Here is a 14723-nt window from a genome sequence, read left to right as displayed (position 1 = left end):
CCTGGGGCAGCACTAGCACCTGGGAACAAGCCCCTACTCAGTCGCAGGAAAGCCCCAGAAACTACAATTCCCAGGATGCCCCGGCCACTTCCGGTCGTTTGATTGAGATTGATGGAGGCGAATTTGAATTCGTGTCCCCGCCCCCCTCCTGGGGGACCCCGCCCCTTCCCCCTCACCACCCCCCCCTCCTTGCACACACTTGCACACGCACCCGCGCACATTCACACAGAAGTAGTTGTTGGCACCAACATACCTGGCCTGCAGCTAGCGCTGTGGGGGGGGGGGGGCACCGTGTGCGGTGCGCCGGCAAGCAGAGGCGTTCAGGAAGTGCGCTGGGGCTGTTGCAGGTCGGATCTTCCTGGGGTTCACACCTCCTGCTATCCCGCAAGTCTTTTTCATAAGTTACCTTTCCGGACTGTATATTCTTAGTTTTGCCTGTTCGCGATCCTGCCCCACAGTCAGGCCGACTTACAGCCTCAGCTCTGAGGTGCCCAGCCTGTCAGGTACTGCCAGCCTCTGAGCATATACCTCCTCTCCCCATCCCTTCTTTTTTGTCCCCTCCCAGTTGTCCAGCCTCACCCTGCGGCCTCTTCTTCCCCTCGCCTTCTGTCCTAACCCTGACTGCCTCCAGGATCTCCAGCCTCCTCAACTGCCAGCGCCCTAGCTCTGAGCTGTAGTCCGCCTACCCCAGCTTCTACACTCCCGACAGAATTCAGGACCCAGCTCCAACCCTTGACCCATAGCCCCTAGCCCCTAGCCCCTAGCCCCTAGCCTTGGGTACTCATCCCTGAGCCTGCCACTACAAATCTTTCCTATCTTCCCAGGAGTACTGAATAACACACTTACTCTCTGTGAGACCCTAGACTGGAGACTGAAACGGACAAACACTTGAGGGCAGAGGGACAGGGGGAGCAGCTCATTGGGGTTCAGGTGTAGTTGCTCTCAGTTATTTTTAGCTACTGACTCACAACGTCTGGCATCTGGGTTTGGGGCAACAAGACTGGGCTGGGGGCTATTAATAGAGCTGAGGCACAGTCCCTACCCTGTTCAGTTTGGAAGCACATGGAGCCAGGAGCCTCCCCCTGCCATCATGCCCTGTGCAGGTGTAGTGGACTGGGGCAGTGGCTGGACCAGTACCTCTCTGGGTGCCAGTTTCTTAGTGTGATATCTCTACCTTGCAGTTCTTGCGGGAAAGCTCACCATGAGACTCCTAGGCACAGCTCTCCACTAAACTTGCATGGTTTGGGCTCTACTGCAGTGATGCTCCTGTTTTACTAGGTGAGAGTGAAGAAACAAGTCCAAGCGTGGCCTTGGCCTGCCTAGACCTACTCCTGGGTCAGAGTACTAGGTTACTCAGAGAAAAAGCTCTGGATTTCTGGTCCTCAAAGGCTCTCACGAGGATAGGGTGTGCAGCATGGTCAGAAAAGAGAGGGAGGGCACAGAGCCAGGAATTTGCTAACCCCAAACCAGACACAGCAGTAGGAAGCTGCCTAATTTTTTGTTGACCATCCTTGCATTCTTCTTTTTATTTTGTCCTCTCTCATTAGGCTCTGTCCCTACTCACAGGGGTCAACAAACCTCAGGAACTCTCTCTACTCTATAGAGAGAACGAATTCAGGAAAGCTAGTGAGAAACTTGTCTCCACAAAGGTGGAAATGATCCTTTATACAGGGTCCAGGAGAAGTAAGGCCTGCTTGAGTGTGGTTGGGAGGATAATAATATGGGTGTAATGATTTATAGTTTCAATTTGAACATTTCACCTAAAATGTTATATGGTGTGTTTGAGTGTGATACTGTCATGTTACAGAATGACATGCTTATGATTTTGTAATAAAAGAGTTTGTAATAAAAAGAGGTGTTATTCATTCCAGACCCTGTATATTGGCATTCCTATGAGGCCTTTTTATTCTAATAAGCTAAAGTAGCAGTTCTCTAATTTATACATTGGGAATCATGGGGAAATCTTGATACCTTACTGGACTAATCACCCAAATTTTTCTCTTCTACACCCAGTTCGCTAGAATTCCCATAGACCAAGGATGCACACCCACAGCAATGCCCCCTCCTTGCAAACCAGAAACTTCTGCATTCAGCACCCCCAGACTCTGGCTTCCAGGTGCACCCAGATAGCTTTGGGGCAAAGGTGATTGTTTCTGCACATCCAAGGACTGAGGCCACCCAATAAAGAAATTCTTCACTATACTTTAAAGAATAAGCCCAAGTATTCGGACAGCAGCGGGCTGTGCTGCCCCAACTCCATTAATGTACTCAGGGCGCCAGAGAGACAGTGGATGGGATGAGAAATGGTCTCCCTCCTCCTCCCCAATCCTTTCCCGTACTCATCCATTGCCTCAGTCAGTGCAGGCCTTCCGGTTGCCTAGCAACCACAGCGCCTGCCAGGGCACGGGACTTCTTTTGGCCTGTAGGGGGCGCCTGTATTCCTGGGGCCTCAGCCTCAGCAGTTGGGAAGGTTTTCAAGTGTCAAAGCATTTCAGGCTTCTCAACCCAGTCCAGTCTGAGTCTTAGGGCCTGAGGAATGGGGAGAAGCCCAGTACGAATCTCAAGGGATTTTACTCAGATTCATAAAAATGAAAAGATGAGAGAGAGAGAGAACCAGTCAATAGGGATGGGGTGTGGGGAGGATAGTTTGACCCTCTCCATTTACTGCAGGCTCAGGAATGCTTATTGCTCAATCAGAGCAGTTCAGAGGGCCCAGGCTATATATAGGGTTTTTTCCCCTGAACCATTTTTAGGTAGTAGAAAAAGAGTCTAGCAGTCTATATTGACAAACTGCTTAGCATAAAAAAGACTTTAAGCTCCAAGCTTACCAGTTTAGCCTAGACTTGGTCATAAAGGAAGATATTTATTCATTTGTTCATCCAACACTAGTAATTAACCCTAACCCAGTGTGTCTCAGGTGGCATGTTAAGTGTTTTACATTTAATCCTTACAAAACCCCTATGATTATTTCCATTTCACAGATCAAGAAATTGGAGCTCAGAGAAGCACAATCACATCCAAAGTCACACAACCGGTGACTAGGTTGGGTCTCACTGAGCAATCACCACGTGCCAGTGTCCAAGACTATAGAAAACAAGACACCCTCTCTTTTCTCTACCTGATGAACACCTCTTCACCCTTCCTGATCAAACTACAATGCCATGTCTTTTGAAAAACTTTTCTTATATCCTCCCCCAACAAGTAGAGTTGATAACTTACTTTTCTGCATGCTCCTCTGAGATAGCATTTTTCACAGGGATGGAAACAATCAGCTTCCATATTTCTTTTTAAAAAAGTAAGATTTTATTTATTTATTTTTAGAAGGGAGAGGAGGAAGAAAAAGAAGGAGAGAAACATTAATGTGTGGTTGCCTCTCATGTGGCCCCTACCAGGGAGCTGCCCACAACCCAGGCACGTGCCCTGATTGGGAATCGAACTGCCACCCCTTGCTTTGTGGGCCTTCACTCAATCCACTGAGCTACACCAGCCAGGGCAGCTTCCATATTTCTATTTCTCTAACTTTGAGCACCTCAGCAGCAGGGCCTTTTTACTATATTCATCCTCACTTGGATGTCTAATCGACATCTGCAAATCAACATATCCAAATCGGAACACCTGCTCTTTTCTCCCAAAACGATCCCTCCTAAAGTTGTCCTCATCTCAGTCGATGGTAATTTAATCTTTCCCGTTGCTTTGATGAAACACCTTGGCGCTACACCTCATGTCCAATTCATCAGCAAATCCTGTTGACTCTCCCTTTAAAATACACCTCGAATTTGCCCTGCCCAAGTGGTTCAGTTGGTTGGAGCATCATCCCATGCACCAAAGGGTTGTGGGTTTGATCCCCGGTTGGAGAACATATGGGAGGCAACCAATCAATGTTTCTCTCTCATATTGCTCTCTCTCTCTCTCTCTCTCTCTCTCTCTCAAATCAATTTAAAAAACATATCCTCAGGTGCAGATTAAATATATATGAGGTCTTTCCAGAAGGTATCCAGCCATGTAATATGAAAAATTGAGACATGTATTGAACAAGATACAAGAAACATTGTACCTAAGACGATGGCACCTCAGTCCCCTTCAAAGTAGGCACCTTGGGACCTCACACAGTTCTCCCAGTCGCCATCAGCTGCCTCATTGTATTTTCCTGAATCTCATCAACCATCTGAAATCTCTTCCTTTTCAAAGGTGATTTTAGTTTTGAAAAAAAGCCAGAAGTTGCAGGGTGCCAAATCTGGGCTGTAGGGGGGCTGAGTCACCTGGGTGATTTGATGTTTTGCCAAAAAAGTGCACGAGACGAGATGCATGAGTGGGTGCACTGTCATGATGAAGCTGCCAATCACCACTTGCTCATAGCTGTGGTTTCTGAATCATCTGAATAGTTTCTGTGGAGGAATGTTCAAGCTTAACACAAAATTTGATTGGGGATTCATTGCTCTATTCAGTCACTTTAAGTGTGACAGCCACACAGTGTACATCCTCACTCAATGGCATCTATGCCCCCACTGACTAGTACAGTGAAGTCGTCATTGTTCACACATGCGCATTCCAGGCCACTCTCTTTGGCTGCCAGGTTACATCAATGTTGTACAAACCATTCTCATTATATTAACTATGGCTGGACTTTTTCTGGACAGACCTTGTTTGTGTCTGTGTGTGTGTGCATGTACCTATGCCCACACATATGTGCAAAATACACCCAGAATTCAACCACCTCTCATCACTCCCAGTGCTACCATCATGATCCAAACCACCATCACCTGTCGTCTGAATCACTGCAGTAGTCTCCTGACTGGTCTCACTGCTTCTGTCCTTGTCTGCTATGGCCTATTATCCACACAGAAGCCAGAGCAATCCTGCTAAACCCAAATCATATCATGTCAGTTCTCTGCACAAAACCCTCCTATGATTCCCCATCCCTTTCAGAGTAAAGCCAAAATCCTTACAATGACCCGCAGTCTGGTCCTCTACTAAACCTCTGATCTCAGCTCCTAGTGCTCTCTCCCTCTCTCACTCTGCTCCAGTCACTTGGTCCTCCTTGCTATTCCTTGAACAAGCCAGGTACACTAAGGAGTGCAGAACCCTTGCACTGGCTGTTCCCTGGCTAGGTTTACTTTTCAGCATGGCTCACTTCCTCATCTCCCTCAAGTCTTTGCTCAAATGTCATCTTGTCTGTGAGCCCTACTTTGATTAACCTATCTGAGATCTCCTCTCTTCTAATTTCTACTTTACAGTAAACACAGGGTATAAAGGAACAAGGTAAATGACACCATGGCAGGGGGTGGGGAATAAAAGACCAATCCGGAATGTGGGATATTCTACCAAACAACTGATCTGTACTCTACAAAAAGTCAATGTCAGTCATTCAAAGAAAAAAAGATGAGACTTGTAGTTCTGGACCCAGCTGGAGTAGACATACTTTTCTCTATCCCTCCTGCTAAAATTCTGGACACAATATGTGAAACAAGCATAAGACTTTGAAAGAAGGAGAAAAGGGCAGACTGGCTAGGAACCCCCTGGCTGGTGTGGCTTAGTGGATTGAGTGCCATCCTGTGAACCAAAGGGTCACTGCTTCAATTCCTAGTCAGGGCACATGCATGCCTGGGTTGCGGGCCAGGTCCCCAGTAGGGGGTATGTGAGAGGCAACCGCACATTGATGTTTCTCTCCCTCTCTTTCTCCCTCCTTTTCCTTCTATAAATAAATAAATAAATAAATAAATAAATAAATAAATAAATAAATAAATAAAATATTTTTTAAAAGCCTGCTCTCTCTAGTGAAAAGACCCAGAAATGGGCAGCATAGCCAGACAGAAAACTCATAGGCAATAACCATTCTACTGCAACCAAACATCACAGAAAAAACAACTGCAGCCCTGCCCACACCAGCAACGGCCAAGAAGAAACCCAGACTTCTACTCTCATCAGGCTCCCCAACACACTCAGTGGGAAGGTGCCGGAGAAGGTGGAGTAGGGAGCCTGGGCTTCCACCCCCACAAGGTACAAGGGTTCCCCTCCCCACCAGGTGGTGTCAGAGTGCCAGAGGAAGCCCTAGTGGAGCATGAGTTCTTTTGTTCCTGCCTATTACTTCTCCCCTCCCCACCCCACACCTCTCCCACCTTCACCCCCACCCGCACTGTGGAAGTCCCCTGGAGATCAGGGAGGAGCCACTTCAACTTTTTCCGGACAGGGAGGTGTCGGAGGAGAGCTACAACTCCCTGTTGAAGAGGAAGGAGGAGCCTCCATTCGGAGTATCAACTGGTGCTGAGTGGGAAACATGAACTCTACCCCTACCTCGCAGTAACCAGGCAAAGGCCCCTTCCACTGACAGCAACAGAGTGAGAAGAAGCCTATCAAAAAAGAAATGCTTTATGCCCTGGCTGGTGTAGCTCAGTGGACTGAGTGTGGGCCTGCGAACCAGACAATCGCGGTTCGATTCCCAGTCAGGGCACGTGCCTGGGTTGCAGGCTGGATCCCAGGAGGGGACGCAGGAAGGGCAACCATACATTGATGTTTCTCTCCCTCTCTCCTTCCCTTCCCCTCTAAAGATAAATAAATAAAATCTTATTTAAAAAATTTTTAAAAAAGAAATGCTTTAAAACGTTCCAGAGTCTCATAATGTAATATCCAGAATTGTCTAGAATGCAATAAAAAAAAAAAACTTGTCACAACAGGAACCAGGAGACTCTCAACTTGGATGAGAAATAATCAGCAGATGGCAACACTAGGATGGCGGAGAGCTTTAAATGATCTGACAAGGATTCTGAAGTGGCCAACATTTTAAAAAAATGCTTCAAAAAAAATTTTAAATGCTTCGATGAACAGTAACAAACAAGGTTGAAACAAATGAGGGGGGGGGAAAGGAAACTCCCAGCAAAGAAATAGGAGATGTAATGAAAAATCAAATAGAAATTTTAGAACAGAAGAATACAATAACCGAACTAAAAATTTCATTGAATGGGCTCATCAGCAAGATGGACAAGGACAGAGGAAAGAATCAGTGAACTTGAAAATAGAACATTAGAAATTACCCATTCTGAACAGCAACAGGAAAGTAAACTAAAACCAAAAATGAACAGAGCCTCAGAGACATGTGGTGCTATCAGAAGACTTAACATTTGTGTCATCGGCATCGTAGGAGAAGAAAAAGCAGAAAAAGTTCACAAGAAATAATGACTGAAAATTTCCCAAATTTGGCAAAAGACAGAAGCCTTCAGGTTCAAGAAGCTGAACAAATCCCAATCTGGATAAACTCAAAGAAGCCCATGCCAAGATACATTACAAGCAAACAATTGAAAACAAGACAAAGAGAAAATCTCTAAAGCAGCAAGAAAGCCAAAACACCTTACCTACAGGGGAAAAACAATTTGGTGTCAGTGGATTTGTCACCAGAAACCATGGAAGCCAGAAGGAAGTGGCACGACTGAGTTCAAGTGTTGAAAGAAAAGAGCTGCCAACCTTGAATGCTAGGGCCGGTGACTATATCCTTCAGAAAGGAGGGGGAAATCAAGATACCCTCAGACAAAAGAAAGCTAAGAGATGTCACCAGCAGACCCACCCTAAGAAATAGTTAAAGGCAGTTCTCAAAGACAAATACCATATGATCTCACCTTTAACAGGAAGCTAAACAACAAAACAAACAAGCAAGCAGAATAAAAACAAAGACACTGAAATAGAGAACAAGGGGACAGTGACCAGAGGGGAGAAGGAAGGGAAGTTAAGGGGAAAAAGGGGGAGGGATTTGGAGGAACAAATAGGAAGGACACAGGGACGAGAACTAAGGGGGTGGAAATGGGAGGGAGGTGGGGAGCCAGGGGTGGGGGAGGCTGGGATGGGAAAAATAGACAAAAAAAAGAAAAATAACTAAATAAAATTATTATTTTTAAAAAGGCAGTTCTCAAAACAGAAAAGAAATGATAAAAGAAGAAACCTTGGACCATCAGGAAGGAGGACCTAATAGAATGAAAAAAATGTAAATACGTAGGGTTTCTTTCTCCTATGGAGTTGTCTAACTTAGGTTTGATGGTGGAAGCACTGAGTATGAAATCATCTGATGCAGAGTTCACTGTACGTAGAAGAAACATAATGTGATAGGGGAAGGGGACTTGAAGGGAGGTAAGGTTTCTACACTTTCCCCATTGTGATGAAATGATGACACCACTAAATCTTTGTGGTGACAAAGCAGTCCTGTATCTTGATTGCAGCGATTGGTACAGGAATCTGCGCATATGGTAAAATGGCATAGGACCGTACACTCATTGTATCAGTGTCAATTTCCTGGTTTTGATGTTGTATTCTAATTATGTACGATATAATCACTGAGGGAAGCTGGCCTTTTCTGTATTATCTATTATCTATGCAGCTTCCTTGTAAATCTATAATTCTTTAAAAAGAAAAAGGTTTTTTTTTTAAGGTTGGGGCTGTTCTAGATTAAAAGTGGCTAAAGACACAAATGCAGTGTGAGAACCATGATTAGATTCTTGATGCTAAAAAAGTATAAAAAGCAGCCCTGTCTGGTGTGGCTCAGTGGACTGAGCGCTGGCCTGCAAACCGAGGGGTCGCCGGTTCTATTCCCTGTCAGGGCACATGCTTGGGTTGCTGTTTGGGTCCCCAACTGGGGACGTGCGAGAAGCAACTGATGGCTATATCTCTCACACAGTGAGTGTTTCTCTCCCTCTCTTTCTCTCTCCCTTCCCCTCTCTCTAAAAATAAAAAATAAAATAAAATCTTTTTTTTTAAATATAAAAGGGAAATGGGGGGGATTTGAATTCAGAACTGGTGGTATTAGATGATGTTAAATGATATGAAATACTGTTAATTTTCTTTGATTGTATAATAATATTGTGGTTATGTAGGAGGAGGTCTTCATTCCTACAATATGCCTGCTGGAGTATTTGGAGAAGTGAACTGAAATCTGTAACTTCCATTCGCATGGTTCAGAAAAAAAGTGGAGATAGACTGATAGAGCAAATATCAAAAGACACTACCCATTGTTGACTCCATGAGAAAGATATGGAGGTGCTCATTGTACTGCTCTTCCCACATGTCTGCCTATTTGCAAGTTTTCATTTTTATTTTTTAAAGACTTTATTTATTTTTAGAGAGAGGGAAAGAGAGGGAGAAAGAGAGGGAGAGAAACATCACTGTGTGGTTGCCTCTCATGCCCCCCAACTGGGGACCCAGCCTGCAACCCAGGCATGTGCCCTGACTGGGAATCAAACCAGCAACTCTCTGGTTCATAGGCCTGCACCCAGTCCACTGAGCCACACCAGCCAAGGCTGCAAGTTTTTATTTTAAAAAAAGTTGGAGAGGACATGCATGTGGAGGATAGATATGTGATTAAGCAAGTGTGGTAAAATGTTAATAAGAATCTAGGTGGCAATTGGGTGTTTGTTCTGTAATATTCTTTACGTTTTTCTGTATATTTGAACATTTTCATATTAAAAGCACATAAGAAACTCAAAGAAAAATGGTCCCAGCCCACTGTCTCTCTGGCATACCCAAATCCCCCTTTCTCTGCTCTACTTTTTCTTTTTTCCCCACGGCACTTATCATCATACGTAGCATATCATTCATTTACTTACTGTGATAATTTTTGTCTGTGTCCTCTCACTAGAATGTAAGTTCCCCAAGGACAGGGATTTTTTGTATGTTTTGATTTGTTCTGTTTTCTGCTTAATCCCCCAATCCCAGAACTGTGCCTGGCACATAGGAGGTGCTCAATGAAAGTTTGCTGAATTAAGAATAAATTTCAGGCCCTGTCTGGTGTGGCTCAGTGGATTGAGTGCTGGCCTGTGAACCAAAGGCTCACTGGTTTGATTCCCAGTCAGGGCACGTGCCTGGATTTTGGACCAGGTCCTCCCTAGTAGGAGGACACGTGAGAGGCAAGCACACATTGATATTTCTGTCCCTCTCTTTCTCCCTCCCTCCCTTCCTCTCTCTAAAAAATAAAATAAACACAATCTTTATTTTTTAAACTTTTTAAAGATTTTCTTTATTTATCTTTAGAGGGGAAGGGAAGGAGAGAGGGAAAGATCAATGTATGGTTGCCTCTCGTGAGTCCTCTGCTAGGAACTGGCCTGCAACCCAGGCATGTGCCCTGACTGGGAATTGAACTGCGATCCTTTGGTTCGCAGGCCCATGCTCAATCCACCGAGCCACACAAGCCAGGGCTAATAAATACAATCTTTAAAAAAAAGAATGATTTTCTGTATCTCTAGGACCTAGGTCAAGGTCCTGCCCAGAGCAGGTGTGCAATGAATATCTGTTGAACTGAGATCTAAGTTCTGCAGAACTTAGAATGGGCCTGTTGTACTAGAGTGGTTCAGAGCATGGACTCTGGAGGCAAATGGCCAAGTCTTGCATCCTGATTCTGTCACTTTCAACAATGGTCCCTAGCTATATCAACACTCCTGAGCCTCAGTTTGTCATTGGTCAAATTAAGATAATAATCATCGCACCTTGGTAGGGTTTTTGTTTTCACGCGAGGCACTTCGACTTTGTAAAGACTCACTAATTGGTAGCTAATGACAAAACAAGAGCAGCAAAAAGATAAAGTCTTTCGGCCCTGTCATCCTGCCTCCCTGCCCCAGCAGGCTGAGCCAGGAGTGGCTAAGGAGATTTCCAAGTTCTGCAGAACCCCTCCCCCACGGAATGCTTTCTCTGACTTCACATCTCTTCTCGCTTTTCCTCCTGCCCTGGACCTGCTTTCCTCTTGGTGCCCTGAAGGTCTTTCTTCCATCATAACTATGCAGAAGTTGGGTGGAGGAGACAGGAGCCTGTGAGCCAGGGACAAGAAGTTTGAGCTTTCTTTTCCTCCTGTTCTAGGAGTAAGTCCCTAGAAGGGACTCTAGGAGAGGGACTCACCGGTAATGGAAGCAGATCAAGTGGGAGGTTGCGGGCATTTCGGGGCCTAGAGGTTGAGAGAACAATAGTCCCAAAGAGGAGGCACTGACAGGCGAGTGGCCTCATAAGCGACCCTCTGCCCGGATCACTGTTAGGAGAGAGCACTTTCCCCAGTGTCCCTTCAGTCCGTTCTGCTGCCTCAAGTCTCTTTACTCCTGGTGGCCCCAGCTGTGAGCAAGCCCGGGGACCCATTGAGCATCTTCCAGCAACTCCCTCTTGGAAGTCGGGTGGGGTGGAGTGGGCGGAGGATGCGCTGAAATCGGGGATGTTGGGACACGAGATCCAGGGCTGAGCTCACCCGTGGCCCAAGTGCTCTGCCCCCGCCCCAGGGTTGACGGCGCCCCGGATATGTGGGGAGCTGGGGCAGCGCCTGGGGGCGCCAATGCCTCTGTTCCTTTAAGGAGCCGCTGTTTAGCATTCCTGCCGCTGCCGCTGCCGCTGCCTGACTCTGCACGCTGATTGGCTGGAATCAACTGAGAAGAGAGCCAGGGAGAGATGCTCTCGACTCCACTCAGATCCATCCTGAGGACCAGTGCAGGAGCGGTCCTCGCAGCACCCAGCCTCTGCCCAGACTCCCGCTTCTTCTTTGCCACTGGGCCTAGGCCCAGGAGCCACGACGGGCGACACGGAGCCGCCAGTGCTGGAGGGGGAGCCGTGGGTGCGGGGCAGCGTGGGGGCAGAGGCCCCGGGACGCCCGCCCGGCCCCAGGCCCCGCTCCGCCCGTGCGCCCCCACGGGTGCCCCCCCCTTCCTGGTCCGAGCAGTGTGAGTGTGCCCGGGAGCCCGGCGGTGGCGGCGGCGGCGGCGGCGGCGGCGTGGAAACCGGCGTTGGCTGGGGGGTCCGGGCCGCGGGGGGCAGTGCCATGCACAAGCACCAGCACTGCTGTAAGTGCCCGGAGTGCTACGAGGTGACCCGCCTGGCCGCCCTGCGGCGCCTGGAGCCTCCGGGCTACGGGGACTGGCAGGTGCCCGACCCCTACGGGCCAGGTGGGGGCAATGGAGCCAGCACGGCTTATGGGGGCTACAGCTCGCAGACCCTGCCTTCGCAGGCGGGGGCCGCCCCAACCCCCCGCACCAAGGCCAAGCTCATCCCCACTGGCCGGGATGTGGGGCCAGTGCCCCCTAAGCCAGTCCCTGGGAAGAGCACCCCCAAACTCAACGGCAGCGGCCCCAGCTGGTGGCCTGAGTGTACCTGTACCAACCGGGACTGGTATGAACAGGTATGGACCGGTGAGGGGGGGGGGCGGTGGGGCAAGCCGGGGTGGTGCGGTGGCTGGGGAGTGGGGGCCTAGAGGCCTGGGGTGCAGCAGGGATTCTTGGGGCTCCAAGCCAGTGGACCCTAAGCCGTAGCATTGCAGCTGGGCCGGGGAGACGGTGGGAAATGTGTGCTTCTCTGTGTGTGTCTGTTTGGGGGTCTCCATTTGGAGGGGATTGGGAGGAGCTGTGTGTGTCGGGTGAAGGTATGGCGGAGGGGCACATTTTCCTGCGTGGGGGAATCGGGTTTGTCTTGGTGCCGGGGTTTAGCAGTGTCTCTGTGTCTGGCAGGGGGCGGGAGGTTCTGCGGGGGCTGTGTGTGGTGTGTGTCTCCACAGGAGAGGAGGAGGGGGCAATGGTGCTCTGCGTAGGGGGGACATGTGTGTGTGTGTGTGTATGTATGTTGAGGTGTGTGGAGGAAGGCAGTGGAGCTTCCGTGAATCTATGTAGAGCCCATGTGCCCGGCTCGCTGAGCTCCGTCCCTCGATGCCATGAGTCCCTCTCTGTCCCAGTCCCTTTGTGTGTGAATGTGCACATGGACATGTGAGACCGTCTCTCAGAACGTGGAGGTGTTTCTGTAGATGAGGCTGCAGGGATGGCCGTGTTCAGCAGTGTGTGTGGCTGCATGTCTATGTGTGTGAGCATGTGGCTGCAAGTGTGAGCACACATGTGCCTGGGCATGTGTGTGGTGTCCCTGCCGAGAGGTGCTTGACAGGCAAGGCAGGGGAGGGGGAGGAGGAAAGAGACACGGTCCCAAGCAAGGCTGAGAGGCTGCTGAGAAGGACAGACTCTTTTGTCCAGGCAGCTCTGAAGTGTGTGTGTGCTGGGGGTGGGGGGGCGGGGGGACCGAAGAGAGCTTCCTCGCTCAGAACAGGCAATGGTGCCTGGAGCCAGGCAAGGGGCAGCTGCCCTGGTGCCAGGACTGGCCGCAGTGGGGCATGTTCCCTTGGGTACCCCTGGATGTGGGAGAACTTGGCCCCCCCAGGCCTGACTTGGCACAGCTTGGGAACCCCTGGGTGCCGGGCACAACTCCGGCTTCCACTCCCAGCCTAAACTGCCAGCTTAGAAAATGGAAGAAGCATCTGTGGGAGAAGCAGCAAAATGGAGGCTGGGACGGCAGAGCCAGGTCCCTGGCACGCATGGCGGAGGGGCCTGCCTGCTTATTTGACTCTGCAGCCCCCAGGGTAGGGAGAGAGGAGGAGGTTTTGCTCTCGAGAGCAGGTGCCGACTGCTCCAAGCTAGTGACCATTCTGGCCGCCTCTGTCCTCCTCTGGGGATAGGAGGTGCTCTCAACTCAGAAGCAAAGGTGGGGACTTCCTCAGGAGAGGAGTCCTTGGTTCTGGCCTCCTGTCTGTCCACACTTACTCTTTCCTGTGTCCCTTGCCTTGGCCCCTTGCCTTCTCAAGCAAGTCCACCTCTCTCCTTTTCCTACTATCCTGGGGCCTTATCCTTGCAAACACTCTCTCGTGCTTGTCCTGCTCACCTGGGAGATGGGTGACAATTGCAAGGCTGGGCCAGTTGGCCAAGGTTCTTTTGCCGGGGGGTGATCTCTGGGTGGCTCCTGGTGCTGGGGGCAAGTTCCCTGAGGGGGGTAGTGAAAGGGTGGACCAGTGAGAGCAGGAGCGTCTGGATCTCACCAGAGAGGGGCTTGAAGCAGTGACTTATCACATGTAGGTACACATGGTACCCCAGATGCATGTGAGGACTAGCTGCATGGGTGTCCTTTTCCCTGTGTTTCTGTCACATGGTACTTGAGGCACCTGTGTTGGTGTGGGGACTCTAAAGAGCCATAGGTTCCCCCTGGGATCAGGGACCAGAGTGGGGCTGCAGCTGGAGTCTTCTCACCAACTCTCAGGGCTGCAGGGCCTAAAGTCCTGGGGCCAGGCCCAGAAAAGGTGTGGGCATAACTAGCCAGCCCTCTTCCCCTGTCCTCCTCTTTGTTTGTCAAAGCCAAGGCTTGGGGGGGTGCAGGTGGGAGCGGGGAGCAGGGCAGGGCATATGGAGGAGCTCCCAGCCAGGGTTCCCAGCTCCCCTCTTCAGAGGTAAGAAAGGAATCAACAGAGCCGGAGAAAGGTGGGGGAGGGGTGCTGGGTTTACCTGCAGAGAAAGGCAAGAGGGCTCCTCTGTTTGAGGGGATGATGAGCGGAGGGGGGAGGGCCAGGAAGTAGGTGCTACTTGTCTGTCCAGAATCACATTTTCACTTGACAATGGCCACAAGTATATCCTGTCTGGGAGGCCCCCTCTGTGGGCTGCTCAGATCAACCCTGTGTCTCTGTCCCCTGTCCTTGCGTCTCCTCTCATGGCTACTGCATGTCAAAGGCTGGGGATTCTGCTGCCAATCAGCCCATGGCCATTGGCTTCTTCCTCATGGGGAATCTTGTCCATTCTGCTTCTGACTCCTGGCCAGATTCTTCCCTGGCGCTTTCTGCAGGGAAATACGAGGGGTTCAGGATTAAGCACCTCTTGGTAGAAAGTGGATTAGGACTTTGATTCCTGCTCATGTGAGGAACTGGGCTCCTGGGGACACAGAAGGAGATGTAGAATGTGGGTTCATGAGGTCCTCTGGAG

General features: G+C 49.5%; 1 protein-coding gene across 1 annotated transcript in view; it reads left to right on the top strand.

Moving 5' to 3' along the window:
• Positions 1-11764: 11764 nt before the first annotated feature.
• Positions 11765-14723, top strand: part of DLG3 (discs large MAGUK scaffold protein 3) — a 53076-nt gene continuing 50117 nt past the window's right edge. Inside the window, exon 1 of the mRNA XM_037133094.2 lies at positions 11765-12121. Within this exon, the coding sequence (XP_036988989.1) occupies positions 11765-12121 (357 nt within the window). The remainder of the gene's footprint in view (positions 12122-14723) is intronic.

Source organism: Artibeus jamaicensis, unplaced genomic scaffold (genome assembly GCF_021234435.1).
Source record: "Artibeus jamaicensis isolate MK-2021 breed Jamaican fruit bat unplaced genomic scaffold, CSHL_Jam_final scaffold_2375, whole genome shotgun sequence".
Taxonomy (NCBI): Eukaryota; Metazoa; Chordata; class Mammalia; order Chiroptera; family Phyllostomidae; genus Artibeus; species Artibeus jamaicensis.
The sequence above is the reverse complement of the archived record's forward strand: the minus strand, read 5'-3'. Positions and strand labels throughout refer to the sequence as shown.